The following is a 24,997-nucleotide window of genomic DNA, read 5'->3' as shown; positions in this document are numbered from 1 at the left end:
GGAAACACACTTTAGTGAACACATTAGGACAAGCAGGTGTTAGGCAAAGGGAAAGAAGGGTCTTTAAGGCATATGGAGAACATTAAAGGGAGACAAAAGGAATATCCCATTTAGATCATGGGTGCTAACTTAATTTCCTGAGAAGTGGAGAGAAAAGAAGGAGACAGTCAAGAAGGGTGGGGGTGGGGGAGGAAGAGAGTTTGAGGGAAAGAGAGAGAAGAGAGAGAATCATATTGATCACTGATTCCGCCATGTTGTATAAGGCAAAAGTGAAGAGGTAAATGCTATGAGACTTTAAAGATTTTTTTCCCCTCGTTCTTAATGTTGATAAAGTACTATAAAATCTGTCTAAGTTTCCTGAAATCCCCGTGGCACCTAAGAACAGGAACTTAAGAGTAATAAAAAAATACTAACCCCATACTACGATTTCTGGACATAAGAATGTGTTCTTAATACATTCAATTATTTTAAAACAAATGTGTTTTGAGCATCTGTTTAGTTCCAAAGCAATGTCATATGTATTGGGGACTAGAGCAATGAACAAGAGACAAAGCTTCTTCCCTCAGGGAACTTGCATTCCGGTTCAGGAGGTTGAGGGTGTTCTCACCTCCCTGAAATGAGAAAATAGAAGTTTCTAATCCTAACACTGACTCTCCTTATACGTGCTTTTATCTATCTATCTATCTATCTATCTATCTATCTATCTATCTATCTATCTATCTATCTATCCATCCATCCATCCAATCATCTTGAGACAGACGCTCACTCTGTCACCTGCGTAGAGTGCTGTAGCTTCAAAGCTCACAGCAACCTCAAATTCTTAGGCTGGAGAGATCCTCCTGCCTCCCCAGTAGCTGGGACTATAGATGCTTGCCATAACACCCAATTAGTTTTTTAATTTTTTTTTTTTTTTTTTTAGGACACATTAAAATTTGCTTTAATACTTCTTTGGGGGGGGAAAAACACACTTGTAGTGAATGAACAAGAAACATTTTTATGCTATTATTTGTATCTACCATGCCATGAATTCATAGGGGAAGAGGTTCCAGCAGCTCAGGGAGGCACCTTGCCATTTAATGTGACAAAGTGTTGATTGACTTTTGAATTCGTGGGAAATAGGTCCCAGCACCTTGTATCACTGTTACATGGGGACTATTGGTTATCCTGTGCGCTATGCTGTACACATATTATGCCATGAGCTAATAGGGAATAAATAGGTTCTTGCTCCTAACAACATGGGTTCACTAGTACTCCTGTGAGCTATGTTATATGCTTATTATGCCATGAATTCATAGGGAATGGGTTCCAGGAGCTCAGGCTCCTTTCCGTTAGTTCTCACAAAGTGGGCTTCTCTGGGTGGCGCAGGCTGGCGCTTCAGTTGAACCCAGGTACCTTTCTCTTTGGCTTCCTTCTTTTTCTGATCATTTTCCTTCACACGTTTCAGGAAGCTATCTCGGCTCTTAGAGTGCTTAATATGCTCAATACGAACATTAATCCTCTTCGCGAGGATCTTGCCCTTAACTTGTTTGTTTACAACAATGCCAACAGCATGCTGGGTAACATTGTAAACTCTTCCAGTTTTGCCATGGTAACATTTGTGTGGCATGCCTTTTTGAACAGTACCCATTCCCTTGATGTCTACAATATCACCTTTCTTGTAGATTCGCATATATGTGGCCAAAGGAACAACCCCATGTTTTCTAAAAGGCCTAGAGAACATGTATCGGGTGCCTCTCCTCTTTCCCTTTGTGTTTGTCATTTTGGTGAATTACTGGAAGATGGCGTCTCCGCTAGATTTTTAATTTTTAGTAGAGATAGGGTCTCAATCTTGCTCAAGTTGATCTTGAACTCCTGAGCTCAGACGATCCACCTGCCTTGGCCTCCCAGAGTGCTAGATTATAGGCGTGACCCAACATGCTCAGGCTTCACCTGTCTTTCTCCTGCAGCGGGGCCATTAACTTAGTGTTGTTTTCAATGGCATTTGTTTCTTCACTGGGACACACGGGGTAAGCTCAGAATCTGCTCTCAGCTCACTTTCCAATTTCTTCCCCTGTTTAGGGAGCGCACACTCCTATATTGAGCCAAACCTACATCTCTCGGCAGTATTTTGTTTTTAATCCCAGCATATGTCCTCTAGCTCAGTGTCACTCAAACGTGGCTTGCAGGCTTACATAAAGAAATTGTGAATAAGAATTTAAAAATTGGATTTCTAAAAAACCTGAAATTGAATTTAAAAACTAGATTTTTGGACACAGTGGCTCACATGTCTAATCTTAACACTTTGGGAAGCCAAATTTGAGCCCAGGACTTCAAGAGCAGCCTGAACAAGAGCAAGACTCTGCCTCTACAAAGAATAGAAATATTAGCAGGGTATGGTGGTGTGCACCTGTACTCCCAACTATCCGGCAGGCTAAGGCAGGAGGATCGCTTGAGCTCAGTAGTTTGCGATTGCTGAGAGCTACGATGAAGCCATTGCACTGTAGCCTGGGCAACAGACAAGACCCTATCTAAAAAACAAACAAGCAAACAAAAGCAAAAATAAAAACTCCAGAACTGGATGTGGCTGATGCAAACTATATAATGATTTTTACATTGCCCTGACATACAAACATTCCAAAGCACTTGTCTTATTTAGCAGCATAGAGACCAGTGCAGCGCCTCCCCTGTGGTTGCATGAGTGTGCATGGTACTGCCACATCAAAGTAAGTGATATTTTAAGGTTAGTTTGTCAACTACAAACCAAAAGTGCTAAAACTTAAAAACAAACATAAGCCGCCATTTTTATGTCAAGATTGTCATCTCTAGATTCACCTGAATTATTAATCAGAATTTTTAAAGAATGGTGGTTTAGTATCATTAACTAAATAAGAGAAATAAAGTTGGTATTGTTTTTATCTGTAATTCAGACATGGCAATGCAACTTCGCTGCATTTTTGTTAAGAAACTGCTTTTAGATCTCTTCTTCCCATCCTGTCAACATATCTCTGTGAGATTTGTTTTCTTCTACCATGAAGGTTATTAAAGCAAACGAAAGAATTTACACGTACATTTCCCCTGCAAACTAGGCTGTCATTCCAACCCAGATTAGATACGTTACCCAGCAAAAGGCTGGACTACCTCACACATTAGAAACCTTAAATAATGGTATATTCAGTGTTTATTCAAAGTACATGTAAAGATGGTGAGTATGGGGAATCACTATTTCATTGCTAACTTTTATTTTTGATTACAGGACAACAAAAATGACTTTAATAGCAATTCTTTATCAACTGCCTACAAAACCTGTGAGTATTTTAGGTATGATAGTATAGACTGGAACGGGATACTTTTCACCTTGCTTTCAGTTACACATGGCAATGAAAAAAGTTCCTACTTTAAATACACCCATTGGATGGACTTGTAAGCCTTATGCAACATAGCTCATAGCAAATCTGGGCAACCATCCTTTCTGTCTGTGGCCTGAAAGCACAGCTGGAGCTGTGCATCTGTGTGGATAGTGTTTTTACAATGGCCTCCATCCTCCTAATGTTGTCTGGTGCAAAATCAAATGCAGAATCAGCATTATTCTCAGGAGGATCTCTGGACAAATGAGGATCACAGCTCCACCTTGCACAGCTGTTTTATGGAAGTTCTCTGTATGTGTTTTCCACTGAGCGGGGCCTGCTTCTCTGAACACCAAGCACCTTGGAGAAACTTTTGATATTAATTTTCTTTTCCAAGTAAGTTGCCCTGCAGGAAACCCATTTTCAGACACAAATCTCTATGAGCAGGTGTTCGGTATGTTAGGCAAATACTGAGGACCCTACATACGTCTTCTTGGCTAACATTTATGACAGTCGATGCACTATCATGAGCCCCAGTGAACAGATACGGGAATAGACTTGAAAATATTAAGAACGTGTTCCACATCACACACCTAGTCAATGGAAGAGGGTGCCGTGGAGTCTAGGTTTGGCTGATTCTCCATCCTCCAGTATATTAGTGATCAATTCTGTATCATTAAGTTTTTGCTTGTTCTCACTTATATCACTGGAGAAATTTCATATTTACCCTAAAGTAATTGAGAACGCTCCTGCCCCCTGTGACCTAAATGTCATTTGGTCCATTAAGTTTATTTCCATTTTTTTCTCTCACGTAGGCTCATAAGAAATGCAATGGATATGTCATATCAGATCTACTGAAAATGCTTCTTCTCAAGAATAGGAAGGGATTTATTCGTCTATCAATTCCCATTGTGTTTTTTGAATGCATCTAATTTTACATCTGAATTCACTGATATTTCATGGGAATGAAGTTCAAAGTACAAATTGAAGCACATGCAAAAGCTTTTAAATTATTAATATGTACACAACCATACAAAACATTCTATGAATAATACAGAACTATAGGCTTTCAATTGCATGATTAAAATGTCTTAATATTTGAGTAGACTTAATGAAAATTCCTATTAAGTTTAGTTTATTCTAAACTAATTTAGGAATATTTATTATTTTATACTAGCACTTTATTATTATCATTAAACAGTTAATTATATATTATTATGTATAACATTTTATAATATACATTTTAATACTTTATTTTAGAATTTGATGCAAAGGATATAGCTGATAATGAATTTGATGACATTTAAAATTGATGCAGGTGAATGCTCCTTCCATGACAAAGTGTATCATGAAGAACCGGAATACATTAGTGAGTTTGACGCAGAGTCAGACTCCAGAGATACTTTTTTTGTTTTCGAGTAGCAATAAACACTAGCTAATCCAGTCTCTTCCATTTTCCTCCACTCCCTCTCCATTTCTATCTGCTAAGTGTTCTGACAATCACTTGCCTGAACTATTTTAAGCTTCTTAACCAGTCTCTCTGACTCTAGTCTTGTCCTTACCCATGACTTGTCTTCAATGGTACCACCCTGGTGCACAGTTCAAAATGCTTCACCCCTTCTTCTTGGGTTATGTATCCAATGTACTCAGTCTTACTATGAAACCAATTTATAGCTTTCTTATGAAAGCTATAAGCCAATGATAGCCCAATGAAAGCTATAAGCCAATGATAACCCCTTCTTCTTGGGCTATCATTGGCTTATAGCTTTCATAAGAAAGCTATAAATTGGTTTCATAGTAAGACTGAGTACATTGGATACATAGCCCAAGAAGAAGGGGAAAGGGGAGAGAGAGGGGAGAGAAGGGGAGAGGATGGGTGGAGGGAGGGTAATTGGTGGGACCACACCTAACGGCACATCTTACAAGGGTACATGTGAAATTTACTAGGTGTAGAATATAAATGTCTTAACACAATAACTAAGAAAATGCTGTGAAGACTATGTTAACCAGTGTGATGAAAACAGTTCAAATTGTATATAAAACCAGCACATTGTACCCCATGATTGCATTAATGTGCACAGCTATGATTTAATAAAAACAACAGCAACAACAACAACAAAAAAATGCTTCACCCCGCATACTCCACCAGCCTGCAAGGGACTCCCCGCACGCTCCTTGACTGGCACTTGAGGTCCGTGTGGCCAGTCCCCGTCTGACTCCTGCCTCACTCGCTGGCCCACCTCCCGCATCTCAGCCCTGCAATGCCTTTGCTCCAACTGTTTCCTCTCACTGGAACAGCTTCTCCTGCCTCCTTCTCTGGCCTGGCAGCAGTCATCAGCTCCCTGTCTTCCCTCGTTGCTATTTCCTTGTGTCCCTGTGAATCCTGTTATCCCAGCCAACAGTGCTTAGTAGAGTATTTAGAAATAACCTGTTTACTTCATTAGTTCTTCCTCTCCTTTAAGACCTTCAAAGGCACCCTGTGGAAGATTCCTGCATTTGCACGTAAGTGCACAGTAAATATCACTGACCCATAAGGAATAGTTTCTAAGACAGAATGGGAACTCCTAGCAAGACCATTCATGTCATTCTATAGATAGTCTTTAAGTCCCTGTGTTAGGATGCCGCTGTATAGCTGTGTTCTGGCTTGGTTACCTTAACTTTGGGGCATTTATTACAAATAAACATTTATCATCCATTAGTAGATACTTTGTTAACAATGGGCACAAGAACAACAAAAAGACAAGGTGAAAAGGAGAAACAGACATGAAAGGCACACACCTGCTGAGTGGGACAGACACTCTAACAGAGGGGGCAGCGAATGTTAACAAAAAGACTAGTTTAAGGATCTATAGAGAACTCAAATTAATCCACATGAAAAAAGCCAACAATCCCTTATATCAATGGGCAAGAGACATGAATAGAACCTTATCTAAAGATGACAGACGAATGGCTAACAAACATATGAAAAAATGTTCATCATCTCTATATATTAGAGAAATGCAGATCAAAACAACCCTGAGATATCATCTAACCCCAGTGAGAATGGCCCACATCACAAAATCTCCAAAACTGCAGATGCTGGCGTGGATGTGGTGAGAAAGGAACACTTTTACACTGCTGGTGGGACTGCAAACTAGTACAACCTTTCTAGAAGGAAGTATGGAGAAACCTCAAAGCACTCAAGCTAGACCTCCCATTTGATCCTGCAATCCCATTACTGGGCATCTACCCAGAAGGAAAAAAATCCTTTTATCATAAGGACACTTGTACTAGACTGTTTATTGCAGCTCAATTTACAATCGCCAAAATGTGGAAACAGCCTAAATGCCCACCAATCCAGGAATGGATTAACAAGCTGTGGTATATGTATACCATGGAACACTATTCAGCCATTAAAAAAAATGGAGACTTTACATCCTTCGTACTAACCTGGATGGAAGTGGAAGACATTATTTTTAGTAAAGCATCACAAGAATGGAGAAGCATGAATCCTATGTACTCAATTTTGATATGAGGACAATTAATGACAATTAAGATTATGGAGGGGAGAAAAAGCAGAAAGAGGGACGGAGGGAGGGGGGTGGGGCCTTGGTGTGTGTCACACTTTATGGGGGCAAGACATGATTGCAAGAGGGACTTTGCCTAACAATTGCAATCAGTGTAACCTGGCTTATTGTACCCTCAATGAATCCCCAACAATAAAAAAAAAAAAAGACTAGTTAGGGGAGGAAGGGGAAAAATGTCAGGAAAGATGGGGAGGAATTAGCCAAGGCAATTGAAATTGAAGTTCTTTTGCCTGAAATTATAAAAGCCAGACATCACAGTTTTCCTAATGATCAAGAGAATTTCACAAATTTGAATTGCTCTATGGCAGAACCAGGCCCTCTGATAAATTTGCCTGGTCTGTCTAACCAGGCGCTAATTTTACAAATGTAGTTCTCTATACTTCACACAAATATGAGTTGCAGTAAAACCATATTAATTTCTTCTAAGTTAAAATCCTGTCTCTTAAATCAAAAACTCTGGGCACAAGCTGAATTTCCTGACTTGTAAAGGGTAAAACTTAGAAAGGATAATTTATAATCACTCCTTCACCTTCTGTGGCACATCTGTAAAACAAAACAAGTCTGAAATGTCAGCAAAAAGGAACTGAACAAAACTAACAGGAAAAAAATGTACAAAAAGAGCTTGACCAAGATGCTTTGACTATACAGTGTTTTTAAGATGGATTGTCCTTGTGATCAGATAGTAAAGTCAGCAGAGTCAAAAATAAAAATCAATCTCACTTCCATAAGCACTGACAATTTTTCCTCACAGAGTATATTTCCCTAACTCTTTGCTTTTTTTCTCTTTGACACTTTTCAGCTTTCATTTATTCCAAAAGAAATTCTGAGCACAAAGTACTTTGATCTTCCCTGGCTTTGGTGAAAACAATAGCATTTTTTAGCTTTGAAATAGAGGTGATTCTCTTCAAAGAATTCTTTTTGAAAGTGATTTTATCTGCTTCTACCTGTCAGTCAGATATCTATTAATCTTTATAAACATTATCACAATGAAGGACTTATCATAAAAATGTGAACTCAGAGTTAAGTGATTTTAATCTCATTTGTTGCCCTTATCTATAATTTGCATTAAAAAATCCTTTTAGGGGAAAGTGAAATAAATAGTAGTTCTACCTACAACTTCTCAAGGGCAAATGAATTAGTCTGAATTCAAATAAGAATAAATGTAATCCAGGTAAATTACATAAGATTGCATGCATAAATGTGCACGCAGTTATATCACATTCTCAGTAAAGCGATGGTGGCAAAGTTTAATAGAATTATACTGTTTTTAAATAAATAAGCCACATACTGCTCTCAAAATGTCATTACAATTTCCACTGTATCTGATCCTGTCTCCCATGAAATTTATGAACCTTGGCTATGCTGATACATTTTCTTGAGACGTCTCCAACAGAGTCAGCATCTGTACCCTTCCAAGGGCTTGGAATTTTTTGGATGTAGAACAAAGTAGACTGGATGCTGGAATAAATTCAATAAAATGATCATACTACAAAAAGATGAGCAATGTATTATGGTTAGTGTGATTTCCAATTCAATTCAACTATGTTTATGGCCTGTACTAGGTACCAAGCACAGTAGGGAACGGGGACCTGGTGGTTCTCAGTATGTATTGAGAAAGGCAGGCAAATAACACAAGAGTCAAACGAAAAACAATGTAATCAAAGAGGTGATATGTTTTATAGAAGATGATGGTTACTTTTAGTGAAGGCTATAACTAAAGCCATCCTATAGGAAGATAAATGTGATATGGGTCCTAAATAACTGAATTATTTCGGCAAATAGAAATCGAACGGGTGCATGTTCTGTTGGAGGCTGGAGGAAAGGGGTTGAGGAAGAGGTGGGCGTAAGGGGGAACCTGGTGCTTCTGTTCACAGCCTTACACACCTGTTTTGGGTCCCTCTTCCTCTTGGATTCTAACCTCTATAGAACTACAACTTCTCCTCCCCCCTTTAGAATGTTCACACATTCTGTCCCCTCTGCTGGAAAACAACTCCCTTTCCCCTGCATTGTTGTCTCTCAAACCCTCTCCCCTAAACAACTCATATTCCAAATTTCAGCTGAGAGGTCACTTCCTCAAATAATTCATTCTGGAAACTGTCAACCATCATCCCCTTCCAGTTGTGATTGACTCCCTTCTAGTACACGTGCACACCACCGTACACGTTCCCTATAAAATTCATCTCACTTATCGCTACAAATCATTAGTGAAAATTTTGTTGCATGTTTATAATACTCATAGACAAAAATGTTCTTGGCAGACAGCAATCTTATCTCTTGCGATGCCTCTAATATGAAGCACTGTCCTTGGTACTTGGTAATAAAGCAGCATTTGTTGAATACATGTAAGTATACAGCAGTTCCTTTAGTTTTACTTTGTGCAAGAATTTGGCACTTAAGTATGACCTACATTTTGCAAATGGTGATCCTGTAAAATACTGCATGTATAGAGAAAAAATCTGCAGAACTTTTACACGTAAACATTAGAGACCAATTCAAATTCTTTCTAAACTTGGTTGTTTTCTCCTGCTAGGGAAGAACCACTTCTCAAATAAAACAAAATTTGCGACTCTGACAAACTTACATTCTGAGTCTGCTAACAGAAAGGAACTGCATATTCACGTCTGGTTGATAGTTTAGTCTTAGGGAAACCCAAATATAGATGCATCTCAAGATATTTTTTTTTAAGTGAAACTCTGCTGAAAGATGGAGTGAAAAACAAATACAAACCTGTTACGGAGAAGATGAATAATGCACCTGCAATATTTCTGGTTAACTGAAAAAGAAATCCCATCATTTAATATCTCTAAAAGACGCAGCTCCATGTAGAAACACAATGTAAGGACACGAGCATTATTTGTATGCTGGTGAATATTCTCTCTCTCTCGTTTTCTCCTGTCCTCTCCCCCTCAGACTTTCAATTAAGCTCATACTCTTGTTGATGCAAGGTAATTTCCACAGATGCTCATGAATAGAATAGAAAATTTTCCACTTCAAACTTGGATATACTGTTTACTATCCAAACAGGGAGTGAGAAACAGTGTTTTATGAGCTGAGGACTCTGTGGGAAGACAGAGCAGTGGATGGGAACATGTGCGTCTCTGCTCCCAGAGATGGGGATGGACACTGCCCCCCACCTTCTCACGCCATCCCATAGCTGTGCTCAAAGATGGGAAGTGGCAGTAAGTCCACGCTGCCCTCCATACCCACCCACGTCAGGGGAGCACGCTCACTGACACACTGCTTGTTTTCTGCAGAGGCAGTGAGAAGTGACACATTTCACTGAGGTGCCATCACAGTAACAGTCAAAACACAAAATCCTAGCCAGACATTTTTCACCTGAAAAAACTGCCCAAAATACACGGCCTCGACACTGGCATTTATGTAGTATTTCATGTTAACATAAACTCTCTATATCCTTTCTACTTAGTACATAAATACATTTGGCTTTTTAAACTTTTTTTTTTTTTAAGGAAAATACATCATTCTTTAGGCACAAAAGTATGCCAGAGGAAAATATTGCTTTGAAAAAAAATTTTTTTTTCCTGTAAAGACCAATGAATTTCCATTTAGATGCCCCCAAATCACAAGTTGCTAAAAAATTCGGTTTGAACCTGCCACGTCACACAGAAAAGAAAACTCAGTAACTGATATATAACATGTTCTTTTTTATTTTTCTGTTTTATGTTACTGTTTACTTCCTACTAAAAAAATTATATTAAAAATATAATCTAGAGTCTTCAAACGTGAAAGGAGAACTTTGACATGAGGAGTCCTTGTTTACTTTTCCATTTTTTCTCATCTGTGTGGTGTTTTCTACTGATAAACAGGACGCATGAAAATGGAAAGGTTTGGTAATGACAGACTAGCTTTAGTGAGGCAGAGGAAAATGAGGCTGATGGGTATGATGACTCAGGGCCAGATGGAGTAAAAAGGAAGCTGTTAGGTAGAAAAAAGCACAAAACAGGGTGAGGATGGTGGAGGGAGGGGATAAAAATGCCCTTTCACTGGAATTTCTTGGACAGAATTCTAGAGTTCAACACTTCACATGCTGCTACTTTTTATTAAATAGAAAGAGACCAATCAAGAATCTGACTTGGCATAGGAGGAAGGTGTATTTTAGAAACAGCTGTTAACCTGTAATCCTAGCACTCTGGCAGGCTGAGGTGGGTGGATCGCTTGAGCTACCCAGCCTGAGCAAGAGCAAGATCCCGTCTCTAAAAAAAAAAAAAAAAAAAAAGCTGGGCATTGCGGAGGGCTCCTGTAGTCCCAGCTACTTGGGACATTTAACATATACCTTCAGTTGTTTTACATCTCACATAATTTTATTTTCAATTTTCCTTATGTACTTTGGTTATTATTTTTCTTTTTTTCTGATCTATTTTGTTCTTTGTCAATCTGTATTCAATTTATGGGACAGAACCTCATTCTTTGGTCTGGGCTGGGAAACCACAGCATGTCCCTGGCTGAAGTAAACCTTGATCCCCTGGTCTAGGGTGTCCTAGCTTTGGCCTTCAGAAGGATGCTATTTGTAGCTCCCCACTGCAACATACTGCTGTTTTTTTCCCCCCTCTCTTTCTATTCAGTGGACATGGGCTCTTGTTTTTGCTCAGGCTAGTAAGGAGCTTCTTACCTCAAGGGACCCACTCATCCTAGCCCCTCAGAGAATTATGGGTGGGAATTATGGGTGTGGGTCAAGGCACCCCGCTGAGCAGTACTATTACTGTCATCTCTTTCCTTCTGTTCTTTTTTTTTTTTTTTTGCAGTTTTTGGCTGGGGCTGGGTTGGAACCTACCACCTCCAGCATATGGGGCCAGTGCCCTACTCCTTGAGCCACAGGCGCCGCCCTCCTTCTGTTCTTCTTACCTTTTTTTTTTTTTTTAATCAACTTTTCCTTTTATCCCCTCCTCTTTTGCTTTTCTCTTTTTCTTTCTTTCCTTCCTTCTCGCTCTTCACTCTTCTCTTCCTTTTGGCCCTATATCAAAAGGACACTTCATCACCTAAGCACAGAGAAAAGGTAATTTAAAGAGAAGGAGAAAATAAAAGGAAAAACGGGGGAAAGAAGCAGACAAGAAGAAAACACTCATGAAAAGGAACCAACAGAAAAATCCTGGCAATATGAAAAATCAGAACAGAGCAACCTCCCACAAAGGGATCACAAAGGTAGCTACCACAGAGAATTCCACCTATAAAGAATTAATGGAAATGAAAGAAAGGAATATAAAGTGTGGATAGTAAAAGCAATGAAGAAAATTTCTGAGACAGTGGAAAATAACCAAAAGAAAATCCAAAAACAGAACAAATAAGGGAAGAAAGATATGAAAAATATAGAAAGGATATAATGGAGCCTCAGGAATTGAAGGGGTCAGCAGGGAACTTAAAGATGCAATAGAAAGCATCAGTAACAGATTAAACCATGGAGTAGAAAGAATCTCAGAACTGGGAGATAAAGCTCTTGAGCTAACACAGGCAAATGAAGAGGCAGAAAAAGAGAAAGTAGAATGCTCAGTCAGGGAATTAAGGGACTTCATGAAGCAGTCAAACATATGAATTATGGGTATCTCAGAAGGGGAAGAAGAATGCCCCAGAGGAATGGAAGCCCTACTGGAGGATATGATAAATGAATATTTCCCAATTATTACCAAAGATTCTGACACACTCCTGTCACAGGGATATTGAACTCCAGTGATCTCAACTCAAACAAAGCTTCTCCAAGCACATTGCCATGGACCTGTCCAAAGTCAAGATGAAAGAGAAAATTTGCAAGCAGCCAGGAAAAAGCACCATTTGATCTATAGTGGCAGATCCAGCAGGCTGACAGCAGACTTCTCAGCAAAACTTTTCAAGCCAGAAGAAAATGGTCTTCTACCTTTAACCTTATTTAAAAAAAACAATTTCAGCCCAGAATTCTATATCCTGCTGAGCTAAGTTTTAAAACTGATGGAGAAATCAAATCTTTTACTGATCTGAAACCACTGAGGAAATTTGCTACAAACAAGCTGTACAGAAACTACTGAGATCTATTCTCCATACTAACCATCACAATAGACCACCAGCAAAGTAAACACCCAGAAACTAAAGCACAAAACCTAGCTTCCACAATGACACAAAGGATAAAACTAAAACAATGAGTTTTCACAAAATAAGACAAATAAACTCCACCACACTTATCAATTCTCTCAATAAATATAAGTGGCTTGAATTCCTCTCTAAAGAGGGACAGGTTCACTGATTGGATAAAAAAGCATAAGCTATCCATATGCTATCTCCAGAAAACACACCTATCTGTGAGGGACAAAACAAGACTCAGGGTTAAGGGTTGGAAAATAATATTTCAGGCAAATGGAAATCAAAAGAAAGGAGGAGTCACAATCTAATTTTCAGATACAAATGGATTTTAAGCAACTAAAGTCAAGAAAGATAGAGATGGTGACTTCATTCTGGTCAAGGGAACAACACAACAAGAGAATATTTCAATCTAAATATTAATGCACACAACTTAAATGTTCAAAAAGATTTATGAAATAGACCTTCACTGGTTCTGAACAATATGACAAAACTATAATAGTTGGGGACTTTAACACACCTCTTACAGGACACATCTAAACAGAAACTAAACAAAGATAAAGTGGACTTAAACACAACCTTGAAAAAATGGGGCTTCGTGGAAATAAAAAGAACACTCCACCTCATAGCTAAGGAACATATATTCTTCTCATCAGCCCACAGGACATTCTCCAAAATAAATCATATCTAAGGATGCAAATCAAACATCAACAAAATAAAAAGAATTGAAACTGTACTTTCTGTCTTCTTAGACCAGAAGACAATAAAGGTGGAACTCAACTCCAACAAAAATTCCATCCCCACACAAAGGCATAGAAACTAAACACCTTTATGCTAAGTGACAGTTGAATCAAGGAAGAGATAAAGGAGGAAATCATTAACTTCTTTAAACATAACAACAATGAAGACACAAGACACCAACATCAATGGAATAGTGCAAAAGCAGTCTTAAGAGGGCAGTTTATTGCATTTGATGCCTAGATCTGAAAAAATAAAAGAGAGCACATCAATAACCTAATGAATCATCTTAAAGAAACAAAAATGAAAGTGAAATTCAATCCCAAACTTAGCAGAAGAAAAGAAATAACCAAAATTAAATCAGAAATAGATGAAATTGTAAACAAAAAAAATCATTCAGAAAATTAATGAAACAAAAAATGTGTTCTTCAAAAAGATAAATGAAATAGATAAACCACTGGCCAGATTAGCTAGAAATAGAAAAGTAAAATATTTTATAACCTGAATCAGAAACAATATGGAGGAAATAACAACAGATGCCACAGAGATACAAGAGATTATCTCTGAGCACTACAAAAAACTCTATGCCTGGAAATTTGACAATGTGAAGGAAATGGATCAATACCTGAAATCATACCATCTGTCTTGACTTAACCTGGAAGAAATAGATCTCCTAAACAGACCAATATCAGGCACTGAAATTGAAGGCACAATAAAAAAGCTTCCAAGAAAAAAAAGTCCTGGACCAGATGGTTTTATACTAGAATTCTATCAAACCTTCAAAGATGAGGTTGTACCTGTACTGCAGAACCTGGTAACAAAACATTGAGAAGGAAGGAAGCTTCCCCAACACATTCTATGAAGTAAACATCACCCTGATTCCAAAACCAGGATTGAACTTCAGACTAATTTCACTAATGAATATCAAGCAAAAATACTCAACAAAATCTTAGCTAATAGATTGCAGCTTCACATTAAAAAATTATACATCATGATCAAGTAGGCTTTATCCCAGGGATGCAATGCTGGTTTAACACACGCAAATCCATAATGTAATTCACCATATTAATAGAAGCAAAAACAAAGACCACATGATCCTCTCAATAGATGCACAAAAAGTATTTGATAAAATTCTGCATCCTTAAGAATACTGGCATAAGCAGCTGTTGAAGATATCTATGACAAACCTACAGCTAATATTGTACTGAATGGAGTAAAACTGAAAGTTTTTCCACTTAGAATTGGAACCAGATAAGGGTATACAGAACTGCCACTACTATTCCACATAGTTCTATAAGTTATAGCCAAAGCAATCAGGTAAAGAGAAGGATTAAAAAGGGCATCCAAATGGGGGCAGAGGAGGTCAAACTCTAGCTCTTTGCTGATAATACGATCTTATACTTAGAAAATCCCAGGGACCCAACCACAAAATTCCTGGAAGTGATCAATAAATATAGGAACATCTAAGGGTATAAAATCAATTTCCACAAATCAGTAGCCTTTTTACATGGCAGTAACAGCCAAGTTGAGAAGCAAATCAAGGACACAATTCCCTTCACAGTAGCTTCAAAGAAAATGAAAAACTTAGAAATATACCTACTAAAAGAGGTGAAGGACCTCTTCAAAGAGAATTGTGAAACCCTAAGAAAAAATATAGCAGAAGACATTAGCAAATGGAAGAACATACCATGTTCTCGGCTGGGAAAAATCAACATTGTTAAAATGTCTATTCCACTTAAAGCAATCTACAGATTTTATGCAATCCCCATTAAAATACCAACATCAAACTTTGGAGAAGTGGAAAATATAGTACTTCATTTTGTATGGAACCAGAAAAAAGCCCATATAGCCAAGGCAATTCTTAGTAATAAAAACAAAGCCGGAGGCATCACTCTACCAGGCTTCAGATTATATTAGAAGTCCACAGTGATCAAAACAAATTGGTATTGGCACAAAAATAGAGATATAGACATATGGAAGAGAATTCAAAACCAAGAGATTAAATCAGTTTCTTATAGCCATCTGATCTTTGATAAACCAAACAGAAGCTTACAGTAAGGAAAAAGAATCCCTGTTGAACAAACAGTGCTAGGAGGGTTGGATAATCACATGTAAAAGAGTGAAACTGGACCCACACATTTCACCATTTACAATATTCAAGATGGATAAAATATTTAAATCTAAGATACAAAACAATAAAAATCTTAGAAAGTGTGGGAAAATCTCTTGAGGATGTTGGACTGTGGAAAGATTTTATGAATAAGACTTTAGCAGCAATCACAACAAAAAATAATAAACAAATGGAACTTAATTAAGCTGAAAAGTTTCTGTACACTAAGGACAAAACAATTAAAGCAAAAAAACAACCTTCAGAAAGGTAAGGGATATTTGCATGGTTTGAATCTGACAAAGTGTTGATAACTAGGATCTACGGAGAACTCAAATTAATCAACAAAAAAGAGCAAACTATCCCATCAGCAAGAGACATGTTTCAGCAAGAGACATGAACAAAAACTTCTTGGAGGAAGAGGGATGAATGGCTAACAAACATCTGAAATAATGCTCATTGTCCCTGATTGTCCCTGAGATATCACCTTACCCCAATAAGATTAGCCAGCATCATGAAGTCTCAAAGCTGCAGATGCTGGTGTCAATGTGGAGAGGAGGGAATACCTTTCCACTGTTGGTGGGACTGCAAACTAATACAAGCTCTTTGGAAAGAAGTATGAAGAATCCTCAAAGAACTCAAATTAGACCTCCCATTTGACCCTAAATCCCCCTACTCTGCATCTACCCAGAAGGAAAAAAAAAATCATTTTATTGTAAGGACATTTGAACTAGATTGTTTATCATGGCTCAGTTTACAAGTGCCAAAATGTGGAAACAACCTAAATGCCCACCAACCCAAGAATGAACTAACAACTGTGGTGTGTGTTTACTGTGGAATACTATTCAGCCACAAAAAGGATGGAGACTTTACATCTTTTGTATTAATCTGGATGGGGTTGAAACACATTCTACTCAGTGAAGTATCACGAAAATGGAAAAGCAAGTATCCAAAGTATTTAATACTAACATGAAGCCAGTAGACAATCTAATATATGCCCACAAAAGAGAAAAACTCAAATCGATTCAAAGTGGGGGGAGGAGGAACAAGGGAGGGGAAGAGGAAGGGGGATGGGTACACTCCCAGTTAATGGGCACAACGTTAGGGTGTATGGCATATCTCTTGGGGGCGGGACATAATTTTAAGAGAGACTCTACCTAACAAATGCAAACATTGTAACCTATTTCTTTGTAACCTGAAATTAACCTGAGGAAAAAAAAAGGACATTAAAGAGAAAAAAAGTCTTTCATTTAAATCCAAGTTTTACCATTTATTATCCAGGTGACCTTAAGTTCTCCTTAAAATGAAAATGATAATATTGGAACTCACTGAGCTTTTAAACAATCCACATAACTCACCTAGCACTGTGATTGACTCTTAAAATTTGATGGTATGATGGTAATCATTGATTTTTTCTTTTGATGGTACCCATTGTTTGTTGCTCTGGAGTAATCACTGTCACTGGCATGGAATCCACTGCTTCTGCTCACACAGCATCCTCCCCCTTGCTGGTTGGGGCAGTTCACTGGTCTACGGTGCTGAGCCTGAGCTAATTAGTGCATCCCTGGTCCTCTGCTGGAGCTGCGGGGACCAGAGGGTTGGCACCTTCTCTCCTTCTGAGAATGTAACATTGATCTGTAGTAACTATCTTTACCCAAATGTGAAATCACCCTGCCTGAAAACAAAACCAGCACAGAGGAAATAAGTGCCAACAGATGGAGAGAGAAATAGCATCTTGAGGGCCTATTACCCTACTGATCGAGGTATGGATGAAGCAGCTCCAACCACTGGATTTCTGTTATATAGAGTAGACATGAAGTTTGTGTGCAATTTCAAATAGTCTAACATAGTAAATTGCACATGAATTTCATGTCTACCCTGTATGAGGCAACACGTCTTTTTGCTTATGCTAATTTGAGTTTGGTTTCTAAAGCTTATCATTTAAAGAATGCTTTCTAATAAATCAATGAAGAGTTTGTTTGTTTGTTGTAAGGCTAAAGGGAAAAAGGGTTTTTCTGAGGTCCAATTAGTAAATAGACAAATTAATATCCAAAATGAAATGGTTTTCAGTAAAAGTGTGAAAAGGGTACGAGGGTTATGAGAAAAGACTGATACGTCACCTTAGGGATAAGACTGGCAGTGGGAGCCCCTGGGCAGAAGTGGTCGGGGTAGCCTGTGGCTCTGACAACCAAGGGCAGACTTCCCCAGAGCCACTGAGAAGTATTTGTGGTTACAGAATGACAGCACAAATTAAGGAAGAAATTAACACCTCGTCCAAGAAACAACCAGAAAGAGAAGGACTTATTGGAAGTGAAGGAGAAGGTCACTGTCTTCCCATGCAAAGGAAATCAATACACACCAAGGACGATCACAGCAGGCGATCACTGACAAGGGCACCCGCTTTGTACTGAGGAGTTTGTACTGTCAAAAAATGCTTCCTCCAAGAAAGATACATTAAAATAGTTTCTTATGAGGACAGCATAACATGTACTTAATACATGCAGTATTTTCTTAATAAACTATCATAATGAAATATTTTATCAGATCTGTGTTATATACAATCACAGCAATATTATTAAGCTATCTACGTTTCTTCTTTTTAAAAGCAATTACAGGAGTGTGAACGACATGCCACATCCCCACTTCTCTCAGCTAGTTATAATTAAATACTTTAGTGAAACTAAACAGCCAACGTGGAGAGCGCCTTAGGTAAAACACTTTGATAAACACAACAGGAAACAAGATTTCATAAACACGAGAATGGGAAACACGAGAGAACCTATTTTCCCCAAATCCACTGAATTCTCTTGGAGACACCAGGATAACATATGCCAGTGATTTTTCTTCCCCTGGAAATAGTCTACTCTATATTCAACCTATTCTCTTTATCTTCTTCAGAAATTATAACACCAACATACATTTTTTAAGAACACTTTTCCTTAATTAGTTTTATTTGAAAAAAAAGTGTAAGAATTTAAAATAGGAAACACTCATATTTAAAATAGGAAACACTCTATAAGAGGACTTTATTTCTGTGATTGCAAAGACCAAAATAGATGCCCCTTTATCAACTAAGATGGACTCTAAGGTTGCCTGTAGGTCAAGAGTTCAGGGCCCAACTGCCATGGCAAATTTCTAAATTCCTATGTCTACAAGAAAAACCACACTCATGCAAACTCCCTAAAAATAGGAGCTATGAGGTAAATTATCAGAACTCTGAATTACAACCCAGATGGCTATAGCTCTGACAGGACAAAGGATCAGCCTTACAAACATTCTTTTCCAATAAACTACTTCTTTGTGTCCCATAGGTTACCTTTTGACATGAAGACCCAAATTCCACCTCATTTTAATTCTAAAACCCTGCCCAAGTTCAACATGGGCAACACATTACATATACGTTTACCCATTGCACATGCACTTGACTCCCCTTATAAACATGTATAGCTTTCCCCGTAAATCTGCTGAATATGTGTAACTCTATTGTGTAAAAGGAACCCTACGAGGCATAAAACCCAACCTGTCCTTCCCCTCTTAGAAGAGAGAGTACTGTCTCAGAAACTGTCTTTTACCAGATTGCAAAGCAATATACCCAGTAAAACTCTTTCCACTATTTGGCCATCCTGGTGGTCTTTCTGATGACGTTATCAAAAGAATATTGTCAGTAGTAATCTAATATCATAAAGAATGGCAAAATTCCCATTCGTATGTTGCTATCAATATACATAGACTTGTTTAAAAAACAAAAAGAAAACTTAGACTATTACATACCTGAGCTTCTGGTTGTATTGTTTGACCTTTTCCAATGAGGCTGCATTTATCTGGGCTTGAAATTCTTCCACAGAAACATTGTCTCTATAATAATATCCTTCCATGCTCTCCAGTGCTGTGTAAACAAGTAAATGTATTTTACGAGGAATTTATAACTCAATTTCTCCATAGTTTAGTGTAATTTTATTGATTATTAGTAAATGTTATGAAAAGAACCTAGCATAAACATATATGCAAGAAACTATATTTAACTAGTCCAAAAATGAATAAAAATCATTCTGCTCTCAAATATCAAATGTTTGATGTTTTTTATGGTAAGTAGGCAACAAAAATTTCTAGCTTAAACTGTCCTCTATTTTTAAAACATTTTGTGTATGTTTTAAGACATGAAAACATGCCACCCCAAAATTCACCTGTAGGAGACCAGAATATACCAACCCCCAAATGTGCCTCATTGCCATAAGGATTACTTTGACCTGTTTATTTTGAGAAACTTCAGACAGACACAGGAGAAATTCTGAAAACAGAGTAGAAGTTACCCTTTGGTAAGGAAAATTTACATCTCTAAAGAAAACCTCTATTTCTAAGAGCCTTTGCCCCTCAGCACTAAGAAAAGAAGGAAGACCAAAACCCAAGAGATTCTTACCTGCAAAAGAAACATTACCCTTACATTTCTGAGTTGAACTCATTACCAAGCCTATTGCTGACGATCTTTACACAGGAAATCCTGACTGACAGCTCTGATCAGCCCTGGTCACCTCTCCAGTGCTGACCACTTCCACACTCTTCTTTCTTTGTTTCAATGAACCTTGGGATGTAAGCCCAAGCCCAAAGCTCCCTCTTTAAGATTTACTCACTTCTCCCTGAACCTCTCTCCGGTATCCATGAGGTATAAGCGGTATTAAACTTCTTTGTTTTTCTTTTTTTTTTTTTTTGTAGAGACAGAGTTTCACTTTATGGCCCTCGGTAGAGTGCCATGGCATCACACAGCTCACAGCAACCTCCAACTCCTGGGCTTAAGCGATTCTCTTGCCTCAGCCTCCCAAGTAGCTGGGACTACAGGCGCCCGCCACAACGCCCAGCTATTTTTTGGTTGCAGTTCAGCCGGGGCTGGGTTTGAACCCTCCACCCTCGGTATATAGGGCCGTCACCCTACCAACTGAGCCACAGGCACCGCACTGTTTTTCTTTTTTTTAATAGAGACAGAATCTCTCTTTATCACCCTCCGTAGAGTGCTGTGGCGTCACAGCTCACAGCAACCTCCAGTTCCTGGGCTTAGGCGATTCTCTGGCCTCAGCCTCCTGAGTAGCTGGGACTACAGGTGCCAGCCACAACACCCCACTATTTTTTTGTTGCAGTTCGGCTGGGACCAGGTTTGAATGCACTACCCTCAGTATATGGGGCCAGCGCCCTACTCACTGAGCCACAGGCGCCGCCCAACTTGTTTGTTTTTCATTTTTTCTTTTTGGAGACACAGTCTCACTCAGTTGCCCTGGGCGCAAGATCCTCTTGCCTCAGCCTCTCAAGTAGCTGGGATACAAGCATCCTCCACAACACCAGGCTGGTTTTTCTAATTTTAGTAGAAGATGAGGTGTTGCTCTTGCTCAGGCTGGTCTCAAACTCCTGAGCTCAAGCACCCACTGGCCTTGGCTTTCCAAAGTGCTAGGAGTACAGGTGTGCTCAGCCTTGCAGTTCTTTTGTTAATCTGTCTTTTGTTACAGGAGTCCATCACAGCTAAACACTGAAGGGCAGAGAGAAAATTAGTTGTCCTCCTTTACAACATTCTTTGTGAAGCTACACTCAGACTTCATAATATATTATTTATATACACAGGCACACACACACATTATGTCACACCTGCATATACATATTGAGGACACAAGTATGGGAGGCAGCGCTGTGTATTAATTAACATACGTCACTGTAGGGCCAGGCGTCATGGCTCACGCCTGTAATCCCGGCACTCTGGGAGGCCGAGGCAGGTAGATTACCTCAGCTCACGGGTTCAAGACCAGCCTGAGCAAGAGCAAGACCATGTCTTTAAAAGATAGCTGGGTTGTGGTGGGCACCTGTAGTCCCAGCTACTCGGGGGGCTGAGGAAAGAGAATTGCTTGAGCCCAGGAGTTTGAAGTTGCTATGAGCTATGATGCCAGTGTACTCTACCCCAGGGCAACAAAGTGAGACTCTGTCTCAGAAAAAAAAAAAAAAAAAGTCAGTTTAAAAAACAGATTACCACTCTGAGCACGAAGTTTTAAGAGAATGTGAATAAAAATAAATATGTGTAACATCCTACTAATTTTAATTGTCTTTTGATTAATATAGATTATTTTTGTACTAACATTTTTAATCATTTCTTTTTCTTTTAAAATTTATAAGGTGGCATTTTAAAAATGTGAGAGAGGGAACAAATCATAGGAAAGGGCTTGAAAAATAACATTTCCTATGTAAAGGTTGTCAGCAATAGGATTGGTAATGGGTAAACGATTCTGCCTTGAAATGCATTACCATGTATGAACCTCAATTTTTAACTATTAAAAAAACTGACAAAAATCAATCTTTTAAAATTGCTAGGTACAATAGTTTCTAAATTAAATGACACTTCTTCAAATTCAGAACAAAAAACATCTTTTTTGAGGGGGCAAAAAAAGGGAAAGTCACCATTCATTTTAGCTGTGCTGTATTTTCTAAACTAGTAAGAGTTCTTTTCTTTTTTTTTTTTTTGGTTGCAGTTTTTGGCTGGGGCCAGGTTCAAACCCACCATCTGCAGTATATGGGGCCAGCGCCCTACTCCTTGAGCCACAGGTGCCACCCAACTAGTAAGAGTTCTACAGCACTGAAGAAAATGTATGTTATTAAATTTGAAATTTAAAAGAATAAAAATTAAAGAAATTGGTTGATAAGTGAAAAAGGTAATTGTGGAATATTAGAGGGGAAGCAGACTACATTTACTTTAATACAAAGAATCCGATTTGCGGGCTTGTTTTAAATTTTTTCATTTGTTCTGTGAAAGAGAAAAACCATAAGCCCTCCAGCTGATTAAATGGACTCCCTTTTGGCCAAGTGGATCACAGAAACATGTTAACACTGACTGGCTGGCCATGGCCTTGGGAAGGGAGGTCAGCCATGCTTCCCTCTGCTCCCTCCCTTCTTGGAGATATCCTTTGTAACGCATAAGTCCAGGGCTATACAGTGCAGGGCCTGGACCATACCTGCAGGTACTCAATTTACTTAACAGATCACCTAAGTCTGGGTGTCCTGTATATGACAAGGACATATGTTCTATATATGCCCAGTGACTTGTCTCAGATTAACAGACTTCCTTATCTTAACGTACAACATTCCAAGCCTGTAGACAAAGCTTCATTTCTTTAACCAATTACAAATCAAAGAATCTTTAAAACCACCTATAACCTGGAATGTCCCACTTTGGGATGTCCTGTCTTTTGAGGCCAAACCATTATGTGCCTTTCACATATTGATTTATGACATTACATGCAATTCCTGTCTTCCCCAAATGTGTAAAACCAAATTGTAACTCCATAATGGTGAGACCACCTGTTCAAGGCTTCCTGGACGTGGCTACCCTGGCCACGGTCACACACATTCTGCTCAGAACAAATCCCTTTAAATTATTTTACAGAGTTTGGGTTCCTTTCCACTGACAATTCCTTATGGCTTCTAGAAAGAAACCAGGGAGAATTTTGGCCTAAAACATGACACCTTGGTATACAGATTATTTTACGTTAAGGATCCTAGCTGATCACCAGATGCTGGAAGAGGCTTTTCTCTGATATTCCCGTACGTACCTCAATGCGGGACCTGCCACACAGACACACTTGCCTTCCATCCCTGCCTAAAATCTAATTATCTTTCCCAAAGAAGACTGAGGAATGCAACCACAAGTTAAAGGACTTTTTCAGATGGGGATTATCTCTCCAGCTCAATTAAACTCCATGAAAATAATTTACAAGTTAATTTCTATCTCTTAGGTGCATTCATTCTCCCTAATAATCATTTACTATCCCCTACATTTCCCATCCCCCTCCCCCGTGAACGATGGTACATAAACATCTGAACCATATTTGGGTTTTGGGTAATCACTCTCCTGTAATTTTCCCCCCATGCACATTAAATAAATTTTGCATGCTTTTTTTCTCCAACTAATCTACACCTTTTAAGTTCATTTCCAGCAAACCTTCAAAGGGCAAAGGGGAAGCTTTCCCTCTTAGACCCTACACCTGCATTAATTAGAATAGTTACCACTGGTTCAGCAAACTTCTGGTCCTGAAGACACAGAGGAAAAAAAAGAAAGCCTCCCTGGTGAAAACAATCCTCAAATAAATACCGCGTTTACTCATTAACAAGCTGTTATTTGTGAAAGGCAAATATCCTGGGAGGATTCAGTCTATCAATAGTCCAACATCAGTGAGAATTACTCTTACTAGTTGGAAAGCTGATGAAAGCCCTTGCCTTAGAGACAAACTCCAGTTTCTGCTCCCTAGTAGCTGTGCAACTTTGGGCAGGTTAATTAATATCTCAGATCCTCAGGCTCTGCATTTTTGACATGGAAAATAAGAATATCTAGTAATTACAGTCAGTGAGAAAGAATGTAATTGAATAATAGTATAAAAATAGCCTCTGACTACTCTTATTTATTGAATGAGATTTCTATACCAGGTAACATGCTCCACAGACATTATTTAATTCTTGGTTTCCATGAGATATAGAATAGCCAAACAGAAGGTTTTGAGAAGCAGGAGTCGATGGAAGGACACTTCAGCGTGAGATATAACACCAGACGGAACAACAGTGGAACTATGGGAGCAAAACCTTGGGATCTGGGATCCAGGTTTTATAAAGGTCTCGATTGTTCCACTTTAGCCAGAATGGCCCGTTCTACCCCGAAAGCTTGTTACAAGATAAGAACAATCATATACATACAACTTAAGACTAGGTATGATTTTAATGAATTCTTCTAATTTCCATAATATGCCATTTTCATATTGTTGACAATATTTGCAAATTAAAAAGACAGATAAAATTCCCAATTACAAATTAAAAAAAAAAAATAGGAAACATGTCTCCCAATTTTGCCAAACCTCTTAGCGAGAATCTTGTGGCACCTGTACTGGGTTGCAATATACGAACAAAAAAAGATGACTTCTATATTTAAAACCTAAAATTTGTATGGCAAAAAGACAAAAAGAGGAAGGAGGACAACATTTCCTATTTGAGCTAAACTTATTTATTGCTGTTAGAAAAGAAAACAACAATATTCTAACAAATTCCGTTTCTATTTTCAGTAAAAGTAAGCTGAATAGATAATAACGTAGCAACTTCAAACCTTGGTCTCTCTTTTGCATTTTATTGTCTAGTTACTTCAGTTCTTGTCCATAAAATATTTCCCAAAAATAGCATTCACGTTTTTG

At 38.5% G+C, this 24,997-nt stretch overlaps 1 protein-coding gene across 4 annotated transcripts in view; it reads right to left on the bottom strand.

Annotated features, from left to right (window-relative positions):
- Positions 1-24,997, bottom strand: part of PREX2 (phosphatidylinositol-3,4,5-trisphosphate dependent Rac exchange factor 2) — a 299,369-nt gene that overhangs the window by 54,527 nt on the left and 219,845 nt on the right. For all 4 annotated transcript variants that reach the window (XM_053558919.1, XM_053558921.1, XM_053558920.1 and 1 more), the window contains one exon: positions 19,569-19,683. In XM_053558919.1, coding sequence (XP_053414894.1) covers positions 19,569-19,683 — 115 coding nt within the window. The remainder of the gene's footprint in view (positions 1-19,568; positions 19,684-24,997) is intronic.

The sequence above is a fragment of the Nycticebus coucang genome, chromosome 13 (genome assembly GCF_027406575.1).
Source record: "Nycticebus coucang isolate mNycCou1 chromosome 13, mNycCou1.pri, whole genome shotgun sequence".
Taxonomy (NCBI): domain Eukaryota; kingdom Metazoa; phylum Chordata; class Mammalia; order Primates; family Lorisidae; genus Nycticebus; species Nycticebus coucang.
Note: the sequence above shows the minus strand (reverse complement) of the source record. Positions and strands in the feature narration are given on the sequence as shown.